The sequence below is a fragment of the Lytechinus variegatus genome, chromosome 14, assembly GCF_018143015.1.
Source record: "Lytechinus variegatus isolate NC3 chromosome 14, Lvar_3.0, whole genome shotgun sequence".
Taxonomy (NCBI): Eukaryota; Metazoa; Echinodermata; class Echinoidea; order Temnopleuroida; family Toxopneustidae; genus Lytechinus; species Lytechinus variegatus.
Window position 1 is genome coordinate 8,699,453 of NC_054753.1, and position 12,088 is coordinate 8,711,540.

Sequence of the window (12,088 nt, forward strand, 5' to 3'; positions counted from 1 at the left end):
AAATTTTATTTAGGCCACACGGGTAGTATAGTCTAGTGGTTAAGGCATTGGACTCAGAATCACAACCTTGTGAGAAAGCTTAGTCGTAAGTTCCAATCCCAACAATGCATTTATCTCCAATTTGATAAAAAGGCCCGAGAGTGATATCCGCTGTCTATAAGGTCAGCCACTATATCACCATTCTCACTACCTTCCTAAAACTAGTTTAATGTTTTAGTGAGAACAGTCAAAGCGATCGTCCAAACCAGTTCAGAAAACCACCTTGTGATGTAGTTCTCAAGATCACTTTGCCTTGGTAAACTGGTTTTAGCACAGGTGAGGAAACAACGGTTCTTCAGGAAGAAATCTTCGCACACTTTGAGCACACTACTCCACATGACGGGTGTAGAATGCCTACGCTGCGGTTTTGAATTTCGCGCGAAACATGTCACCCCACTAAGAGCGTTTCTATAGCAACAAGATTGCTTTACGTGAAGTGATTTTGAAAACCACTGTCGTGTGATCAAGTGGGAACGCTAGCAAAGCGATCTTCCAAACTGGTTTCCTGAATCGGTTCCCAGTAAAACTAGTTTCAGAAAGCGTAATGAGAAAGGCCTGTATGACCAAGGAGATTTCCTTTGCTATGACTGATTAACCTAGATGTAAAATGTTTCCTAGGTAATTGGTTATACTGTATACCAGCTTGGCATTTACCAGCAAAAAGTTGTTCTACCGAGTTCCTAAGGGAGTTGCCAGAAACAGCAATAGCAAACACTAACATATTCATGAGGCACCGACTATACCATGATAATGCTCAAAGCATACATGGATATAAGGAATCACACATTGCTAATCAAGTGGGCAGTCAATTTGTTCCATGATTTTTTTTTAATTAATCCTTATTTTCAAGTAATTATTCAATGTTAAATACATGTATTTGTGCTAGTAGAGGAATGGTATTGCCATACTTTAGAGTATACATCTAGTTATGCAATGAATCAGTGGAAATAATTGCATATCCTTGTTCTGTCTTATTTTCACGACAATCCTCGTACATTTTTTATAATGGGAACGGTCTTCAGATGTAAAAGTGCAACACTTTCTGTGCATTCTTATATATTTCTGAAACTGCGTTGCCATGGTGACGTTCTCAGGATATTGCAATAAACCAGGGAAAGTTTGCATTTCTCTATTATTTTTTTTCAGCAACGCTCATAAAATGTTACATACAGCATATTCATTATAAAACGTTTCTTTTATCTTTTATTTCCATTTTCTTTCATGCAGAATGGTATTTTGAATTTGGCTTTGTAATACCGAACTCAACAAACACATGGCAGTCGACGATTGAAGCCGCAGCAGAAGGACAAATGATGCCTGCCTCAGTACTCAGGTATGAGAAAGAAAAAAGATGTTTTGATCCTGTGATTGTGATTGAAGAAAATCACATAAATGGGAAGTTGAATGGGAAGTGCCATTTAATATGGTCATATCATCAGCGGTCATCCGAAGTGTCGTATCACACATGTGAAAGTCCAAACCCATTTTAGAAAAAATCGACTTCAAAGTTTACTGTAATTTTCACACTTAGTTCCCCTGCCTTACAATACATTCATGGCTGGAGAAATACATGGTTGGAAAGACCAAGACAATTGCTTGACATTGATATTTATTTTTACACAAAACTAAGAATCAGAGAAAATATCGCTATTAAGAGCTACATGTTTGTGATTTCGGTTGAGCGGTTTTAGATTTTCCCTGTACAAAAATGCCATATGGGATACAACAACCCTGACCGTGATTTCAATGTGCCCGATCAGTCAAAATGTATCGCTTTTTCACATGCAAAGTCAATACAGTGCCGATATGACGGTTTGACTGACTGCACATTTGCATAATAAGTGTGCACAGCCTTTTTTTGCTTTGTTACAGTACACGTTTCCTATGGAATTTCCACATTTTATCAACAATTTTTGGGGCATCGCCATGAAAATCCCCTCATATCTCGCAAACTAAAATAAATTGCTGCCTAGAAATTTAAGTATGGTTAGAATTGGACTTTTACTTTCAATTTCTGTAAAAAAAATCTCAAAATCAATTTTTTTTTTACCAAAATTGATAGGTTTCGAATGAGCACGCAGTATATAGAAAGTAGAGAAAAGCTTGATAGAAAACAATTCAAGAAGACAAAAATAGATTGTTGAGGATTTGACTGTTTCTGTTCCTCCATTTCGGGAGGGGGGGGTGATTCTGACGTACTGTACTCTTCTGAATGGGGTGTTGCTGTATAAATTAGCTGTAGCTGTATAAATCTTCAAGTTGGTCGGGAAGGGAAAGGACGATGCAACAAAATAAGAAATATCTGAATTATGGATGGAGTGGTGGGAGAAAGACCTGGTGTGTATCAGTTTTCCAATCGATTAAGATTGATTGAAGTGTGGGGGAGTAAAGAAAAACTTTCAGGAGGACTGTTCAGATTTTTCAACAACAAAAAAATGAAAGAAACGAGCACAAGTGGGTGTTTCATAATGCTGTTCGTAAGTTAAGAGCGACCTTAAGAACGACTGGCGAACATTTCTTATGCGCTCAGTTATCACCAATTAACTTATTTACCACAAGAAAGTATCACCATTCGCTTTTGACTTACAAACAGCTTTATGAAACGGCACCCTGATATCATAAGGTGTACTATGATATGAACTAATACTTCTACTTGACTTCAAAATCCATGATGCTTGTACATGTAGGACTATGCCTGTGCATCGGTCAGTGCCTAATTTAAAAAAATTGTGTCCTGTTTCATGCACACATGACATTTGTATACTCATTATGGTAAAATGTCTGCACAAGTTTGTGCTAAAGTGCAGTATAACAAATGCAGCACAAATACTAATAAATAGAAAGATTTAGACATTCTTAAGCTCCTAATGAAACCCCAAATATGATTAGTATAGATTATATCAAGATGATAATCTTGTTCCATGCAAGCCACATTAAACATATCGTCGCACGCACCACGAACCGTCCTCTCTGCGCACTTCGATGCGAAAGTTAAGCGCGCTGTATCTATTCCACGAACCGTCCTCTCTGTTACGTTGCCCACTGTGGCGTAAATAACTAAATTCAAGAAAATATAAAGATACGGGATGAAACTTTGGAACTTGAACTTTTTAACGAAGACACTGGTAAATAATTTGCTCTCCTTGTAGGTGCACTTATTGCTGGTTAAAAAAAACTTCTTTAAATGCGTTTTCTGCATAAGTAACTTTCGCATCGAAGTGCGTAGAGAGGACGGTTCGTGGTGCGTGCGACGATATTATTACCCCTTCTCTAATTCTTCCTCTTCTCCACACTGTAGTATTCTACATCAATCGGTGAAATTTTCTTTCCTTATTTCACAGAAAATTGCACTTTTGTGAGGACCCTTTTACCCTTTTTACACAGGATTTTCTTAACCCCGGACTATCGCTAACCCCGTACTATCCTTGACCCCGTGCTATTTTTTTTCCTTTTCACACATGCCAAATGGTTATTGCTAACCCGGATAAGGAATGCTTGCTTTTTACACACGAAACTCGCTAACCCCGGACTAGTGGTAGCTCATGCTTTAGATACATTTGTCGATCATTCTTAGTACAAGTACTTAACTCGTACACTTTTTACACACGCTAAAATTTCCTTAACCCCGTACTATAGGTGGGGCTAAATTGCCATTTATCCCCACCTATAGTACGGGGTTAAGGTTAGCCCACTTTCGTTTAACACTAGCGATCTTAACCCCATACTATCGTTCTTAGCACCGCAATTGCTGGGATAACCCTGCTTTTTTGCAGGGCCAAATAATCCCGTACTAAAGGTGGGGTTAGCCCACTTTGCAAAAATGCTGTGTAAAAAGAAAGTGGGCTAAGCTTAAAGGGGAAGTTCACCCTGACAAAAACTTTATTGTAAAAATAGCAGAAAAATAATAAAAAATATTGCCGAAGGTTTGAGAAAAATTCATCAAGTAATTAAAAAGTTATTAGAATTTCAATTATTTGATTTGTGACGTCATATGCGAGCAGCATTCCTACATAGCGAATGGTAAAAAATCAATGAAATGTCATTTTCTCAGAAAATTGAAAATGGTTTTCACTGTACCTTTTGTATATCAATAGACAAATCATTTCACATCCAATCATGAATAGAAAACAAAATTAAGTCATCAGGAACCATGCAAAATTTGAAATTCATGCATTTTATATTACATGTGGGTCTCCACACAAAGACTATCACATATAAAACTTGCTTTTCCTTCAGTACACAAGACATCATAGGCTACACATTCAGACCCTTAACTCCAGTGGAGGGTTATCAGGCTAAACTGCACATGCCTAAATATCAGGCCCACAGAAAGTATGGACAAAAACTCGGTATGGCCTGTACTCAACAAGTGACCCTCTCCTTTGACCATACAAGGAATTTGGACCCAGATTTAGCAATGCTCCCTTTTATAGTGTTTCTCTTGTCTATGTTTGGTCCAGGCCTGCCCTGTGCCTTGTGCTTCTGAAAGCAGTACTGAACTAACAGATGATTTGGCACGACCATTTTATTCACTCGCAATTTTACAACATCGTGGAAACCAAGCGATTATTCCTGGAAGGGGTGAAGTGCTTCCAGATTCAAACCTGCATTTGAATTTTATGCATTTTTGAAAGGTGATTCACCGCTTGTCTTAATAACGAAAGGTTTTGTCTATTATTACACGCTGTCCATTTAAAAACTGTCGATGAGCAGCAATAAATCTAGCTGGTGAATGGACAGGAAATCTATGGTAATGCATTATTGATGGAATCTTGTCAGGTTTTTTACAGTGACCTGGGCTTTTCTTCCTAGTGCATATTTGATGGACAGTAGTTAGATGACATTTCAAGCAAAATTGCTTAGGTTTCACATTTGAAATATGGGGTTAAATCTTCCATTTCTGAAAACATCTCTGGATGAAATCAGGCCGAGGCTCAGGGCTAGATTATCAAACTGAAATTCAGGAGTCGTACCTTAAGCCGTTTTGCGCTGGCCAAATTGCGGCAACTCTCACTATCCTAGAAACTTTGGCCCCATTTAATGCCATGCTTGTTGGCTCTTCTTTCAAAGGTTGTTTTGATCATGTTTCATTCATTTCTTTGTACTTTTTTGAGAGGTGGTGAAGCCCTGGTATAGCGATGTCTTTTAAAGGGGAAGTTCACCCTGACAAAAAGTTTATTGTAAAAAATAGCAGAAAAAATAATAAAAAATATTGCCGAAGGTTTGAGAAAAAATTCATCAAATAATTAAAAAGTTATTAGAATTTCAATTATTTGATTTGTGACGTCATATGCGAGCAGCATTCCTACATAGCGAATGGTAAAAAATCAATGAAATGTCATTTTCTCAGAAAATTGAAAATGGTTTTCACTGTAACTTTTGTATGTCAATAGACAAATTATTTCACACCCGATCATGAAAAGAAAACAAAATTAAGTTATCAGGAACCATACAAAATTTGTAATTCATACATTTTATATTACATAACACATGGGGCAGCTGCTCGTTTATGACGTCACAAATCCTAAATTTTGAACTCTAATAACTTTCTTACCCCTTAGCGGATTTTCCTCAAACCTTCACCAATATTTTTTACTATTTTTCTGCTATTTTTACAACAAAGTTTTCTTCAGGATGAACTTCCCCTTTAGTCACTGGCCCAGGTTAAATGAAATTGGGAAAGTGATGCACTTGTTTAAAATGTCCCTAGGAAACTGCAGGTGATAGCCTTGTGTGTTTACGAAAAGCAAGATCTGTTTCATGAAACATTGTTAATAGTGCTGTAAGTTTCTTATTTTTCTTACATTTTCATCGAAATTCTACTATTTTACTTTTTTTAATATAAAGAACATGCAGTTATTTTAATATTTTCCACTGTAACATAGTCTTTGTCTCTGAAACCAGACAGGTTCATGTTAACGCAGTTTTCTTGGCTGACAAGTTTTTTTTATTAAAGCAGTAATCAGACCAACGAGGTACTGAAAATGTCATCAAAATTGGACAAGCTATGGCAATAAAAAGTTTTACATCATTTGCATGAATGTGAAATGAGCCTGCTGATGTCATTATCCCCACTGATACTTTTGTATTTTATTATATGAAATCATGATTATTCAAATTTTGTCCTCCAATGGTGTTCTACATATTACTGACTTTCTTTGTTACAAAAGAGATAGGTTGTACACACATGTATGAAAAATGAAATAATAGGTGGGGACATGGCATCATCAACCCATGTATTCCATATTCAAGTATCATTGATCGACTGAACTTTTTAAATTCAATAACTTTATCATTTTTATCAGAATTTGAAGAAATTTTCAGCAGCTTGCACATGGAATAAAATTTACTCTTTTTATTGAATGAAATTATACACCTATCAATTGTAAGACGCACCCCTTGACCCCCGGGAATGGTGCGTCATGGGTGGGTCATTTACCAACAAATTAGTGACTCAGGGTACCGTCATGGAGGCAATTGGTCAGTCAGAGCATGGAGAATAGGTGCGTCATAGTCAGTCATTTTACCGGGGTGCGTCATAAAGCCTCAGCATGGTACGAACGGCTCTGTCCACGCACTTTACTCACGTCGTCGGGCGTTTGTATTTAAACCCTGCATGCTCATCGGGATGCTCATCCTTGGATTAAAATCTTGTCTTGAATTTTCTGTCACCTTGCATAAGAAGTTATTTCACTTTTCTTTAGATCCATTTTTATATATCCAGCCCGCAAGCCCGCACGATGGCTTAGGATGAAAAACAAGTTTTTCTTGCAGCGCGCGTCTCGTACGTCGTTCCTCTCAGATCAAAAACTGATTATCTTGGGGGGGGGGGGGGTGTTCTTTGCAAAGGACGTCTTTCGTGTTGCGGATTTATGATGCGCCGTAGGACATTGGTTTTTTTTTTAATGCCTGCCAACATATTTTATTCATTTGTTGGTGAACAAAAACCGTTGCTTAATAATACCGTATTTGCCGGCGTAAAGGCCCCACCCCCATTTTTGCGAATCATCTTTGAAAAAAAAATGCATGACAGAATACCCGGCGAAGTCGGAAAAAATCTTGGTTGGAAAATTGTTCAACAATCGCCGCGGAATGGGAAATAATAAACACGCATGCTGTAATTCTTCTTACTGTTTCATCTTTTTCGGAAGGCGATCGACGCAAGGAAAATAATCCACCATCGACGTGAAGAAACGGCCGATCGAGGTAATCAAGCGCTGCGGATGAAAACAAGAGCTGCGGAGGTAAACAAGCGCTGCGGAGGTAAACAAGAGTGGCGGAGATAAACAAGCGCTGCGACAGTAAACAAGCTCGGCGAATATATTTTATTTCTTTCAATTAACGTCTTCTTTTCATACAAATAAAGTTGAAGGTCAAGTCCACCTCAGAAAATGTTGATTTGAATCAATTGAGAAAAATCAGACAAGCACAATGCTGAAGATTTCATCAAAATTGGATGTAAAATAAGAAAGTTATGACATTTCAAAGTTTCGCTTATTTTTAACAAAACAGTTATAATATATGAATGAGCCAGTTACATCCAAATGAGAGAGTTGATGATGTCACTCACTCATTATTTCTTTTGTTTTGTATTGTTTGAATTATACAATATTTCAATTTTTACGAATTTGACGATTAGGACTTCCTTGCCTGAAACACAAAATGTTAAAATAATGGAATTCCACGTGTTCGGGGAGGAATGAAACTTCATTTCACATGACAATGACGAGAAAATAAAAATATTTCATATTTCAAACAATAAAAAACAAAAGAAATAGTGAGTGAATAACATCATGGACTCTCTCATTTGGATGTAGCTGGCTGTTCATATATCTTTTTTGTGAAATGAAGCGAAACTTTGAAATGTCATATTAACTTTCTTATTTTACATCCGATTTTGATGAAATTTTCAGTGTTATGCTTGTTGAATTTTTCTCTTTTTATTCAAATCAAAGTTTTTTTTGGGGGGTGGACTTGTCCTTTAAATAAATACGCAAGCACGGGCAGTGTTTCAATGTTTTTTTTTTATTGAAGTCGGTGATGTCACATGAGATAAATAATCTACAAGATGTACTGACATGCCATTGATTGAGTTTGCCGTGCCTGTTTGGGCATTTAGCATTACCTGCCAACAATCCGCTAGCATTGAGTGGGTTCAGAAGAGGGCTCTGCGTATCATTGCCTGGCCAAATGTCTTGACATACATTGAACTTCTACAAAGTATGAATGTGTCATCTCTTAAAGACAGACGGAGTGAGCTTCTTGAAGGATTTGCACGCTCGTTGCTAAAATCGAAACGACATCACCACTTCTTGCCTGAAACCCGTAGGGTTAGAACTGGTCTTTCCATAAGAAATGCACATCATCTTGAGATTCCTCAGACTAGAACAAAAAGATACCAACAGTCGCCAATCCCCCACTTTGTGCAATTGTTGAACTCTGTAATATAATGTAATTTTATATGCAGCTTTATTTTTTTAGCAACTGTAACACTTTTTGTACTCCACTTTGTTTATCTTTAATCTTATTGATTTTATTTTATGTTTGTCACCTTTTTATTCCAATGTTCTTTTTTTTACTTACTTGAGTTCCACTTACATGTAATACGACTATTCGATATGTAATTCTGCCCAACTTCAATGATTTTTTGGTTCATTTATTTATTTATTTTTTACTATAAAGCATATACTGTACCAGTCACATTTCTTTGACTACCTATTTGCCTGTTTCGGCCGGAGAACATTGGATTCATTGCACTGAATTTGCTGTTCTCTGGTTTAGGCAGGTAAACATGGTAAACGGGTGGTCAAGGGATTGTGACTGGTGGTGTACTATCTACAGCATATCACATGGTTAATTCCAGAAGTTCATACCAATTTATTGTAACATCGTATTTATTTCGCTTTTGTTTTATGACTGTCATACAAGGCTCAAACTAATTGGAAATTGCAATTATTCACAACATTGATTTGGTTTATATTTTTATAGGACTTATATATTATTTAATTTGTCTTGCTATTTACAATTTTTTATATCATGTACATATTTTTCTTGTTTTAAATATGATATTTTAAAAGTGTAACTTAATTTATATATGCTTTTAATACTTGCAACTTTGCTGATGTGATTTTGACGATGATAGTTTTACAATGTTATAATTTCAATCAATAATCTTTTTTTGAGATTGTCCAAATTATTTTCTCTGGCTTTATTTGTTGATTATTTGTCAAGCACTAGAATTGTGATGTAATCTTTTAATAATATACATGTACATCTTTACTTTGTAAATATGATAATATGAGTCTTCGGACTTTTGTCATGTACCATTTTCACAATAAAACCAGAATTGAATTGAATTGAATAAATAACGAGTGAGAGAGAGGTAAAGACCAAGTGAAATAAAGACATTGGCGGCGGAAGCCCAAAGAATTAGAGGGGGTCTACCTTAGTGATGGACAAATGTAAGTAAAATAATTTCACAAGCAAAAAAAAAGGTCATCAACCTAAATTTTAGGGGGGGGAGGACAAGAGACATTTTAGGGGTCCACCAGAATTTAGGGAGGGGGATGCAGGAAACAAAATTGACAAGCAAAAAAAAGTTATGAACTAAAAATTTAGGGGGATCGTCCCCCATCTCAATTTTTTTGGGGACCTGCCCCCCGCCTATGAATAAAAAAGATGAACCCCGGGGGCCACTTACATTGACGAGTGGATACCATGCGCGACCAAAAAAAAAAACGTAAAAAGGATGTCTTTTTCACGATAGGGCACGTTACGTACGTAACGTGATAAGGGTGTCAAAAACACAAAAATAAGGAAAAAGGGTATCTATTTCGCTAGGAAAAATACGTGTTTAGGGTCGAATTTGCGGGGATGATAAAACAAAATTAAAATGCTTTGTAAAGGATATCCTTTTTGCCCCAACACTTCGTGTTTAGATAGAGTCTGATTTGCGCGAGGTGTAGGAGGTGGGGTCGTACATTAGGTAAAGCCGACGACCAAAGAACCCGTAACAATAAAACATTCCTGTACTTAATTGTTTAAGGGTTCATTTCAGGGAATATTTGCCAAGAGTATCGTTTGTTTCCAATACTTGTTAAGGGTAGGGTTTCACCATGGAGCTAACAGAGAAGGGGTGCATTTTCAGAATATGGAAATTACGGTGTTTAGGGTGCTTTCGAAACCCCATGGTCGCGCATGGTATCAACTCATGAATGGAAGTGCCCCCCCCCCCCGGAGATGAACACTGATTCTTTCTTGGAAGTTTACGTGGCCTTGAAAAAGACCGTTATTAATTCACGCACAAAGCAATTGTAATTGACATACCTTGTCATGTTCCCTCGGTCTCTTTCAGCGGGAAAATATTGAAGGCGGCATGATTCTTTTTTATACTTACGCTATTTTTCCACCTGCAATAGAATATTAAATTGCATGCAAACTTCGTGTATCACCGTGTCATCTTTATCGTCGCAAAAAAATCGTGTATACTATCATCATTTACTATTGTCAACATAAACGTGCTCTATCATCATCATCTTCGTCGCCATCATAATAATCCATAATGCCTAACCAGTAAAAATCTAAATCACTCATCTCAATGTTGTAACTTTAATTATCATTTTATGGCAATTCGTTGACACAATATCATTGTCACCATTTGCATTATCATCACATAATTCATCCAAAATATTTGTATTCACAACCAACCAGCCAATCATCACCACTACCGCCATTTCCCGCAGCAGACCACAGCACACATCGCAAGGTAGGTTTTTATTATTATTTATTGGCCGATGAGACTTGGAGATGCAAAACAAAAGAAAAGATCAAAAGGTAAATATTTTCATTTTATTTTCCATTACGATCGATGACGATGTAAAAATAAATTTAAAAATGTAGAACGAGGTGCTGCTAATCTTCCTGGCTCCTGCAAGGAAGATAAAAATGATAACATGTTAAATCAATGTTCCACATAATTTCATAAATAGTAATGACATTCATTTCAATTAGATGGGTTGTTGTCATAAGTCTACCAATACATATTGCAAACGTACTATTACACATGCTATTGCCGGGGAATGCCGGCCCCAGACCCCCAGACAGAGTCAGATCGCTTGAGTTGCACGGTCTCTGAGCTCTGCTACGTTATATGGAAACAAATTTAGACCTAAATAGAATTTAATTTGAAAAGTAAGTTATCACGTACCGGTACTGAAATGTTTTCTTAGTTAAGTCATGCTTTTTACTATTTCATCCTATAAACGCGCTGTTTTAACTACCATTACAATGGAAGCGTCACTGTAGTCCCAAACGTACGCATACGTGCTGTTTTGACCACGTATTCAGTGTTGCCATCAATCTCCATCCCCAAATTTTCAATATTTGGGGATTTTGAGAAGCCTTTGGGGATGAAAAAAAATTATTTGGGATTAAAAGAAATTTGGTGATTTTTCATGCAATTTAGGGTATTTTTGAAGGTTTTGATGAAAAGCACCGATTCGTTATTTTTCAGTAATATGATGCTAAAATACATGAGATATATCACTCTTATGCTAAAATATGTAGATCATCCGCAATTCAACCGATGAATTCATTTTACATTGAACTTCATTGGTTGAAAATATGCGGTAAATGGTGGGGTTGCCAATCTACTTTGAATCGAAACCTAAAAAAAAGAAAAAAAATCTGCTGTGTGTTGTATGAACACATCAACTAATTTGGGGCAACAACCATGATAAATATCCTCACTTTTTCATAAATTATTGTGATTTAAATAATTTGGGGATTTAGGTTCCAATTTGGGGATTTTTCGAGTGCCATTTGGGGATTTTATTCAGCTCGGACCTAGTACTGGCAACATCACGGTATTCAGCGTTCGCGGGACACGGCTTTTGACTATCGTCACGTATAGGCCGCACCCCGACTTTGCTTCTTTTTCTCATCAAAAAATAGTGCTGCCTATACTATAGACGCCGGCAAATACGGTAGTTCATGATTAAAATGCGATACCAAAGACAGTCCTTTCAAAGACCCTCTCGTGCATTCGCCC

The 12,088-nt window shown here is 36.9% G+C and overlaps 1 protein-coding gene across 1 annotated transcript in view; it reads left to right on the top strand.

The window, feature by feature from the left end:
* The window catches only part of LOC121427257 (retinal rod rhodopsin-sensitive cGMP 3',5'-cyclic phosphodiesterase subunit delta-like), a 72,164-nt gene that overhangs the window by 44,552 nt on the left and 15,524 nt on the right, over window positions 1-12,088 (top strand). The window contains exon 4 of the mRNA XM_041623582.1: window positions 1,267-1,372. Within this exon, the coding sequence (XP_041479516.1) occupies window positions 1,267-1,372 (106 nt within the window). The remainder of the gene's footprint in view (window positions 1-1,266; window positions 1,373-12,088) is intronic.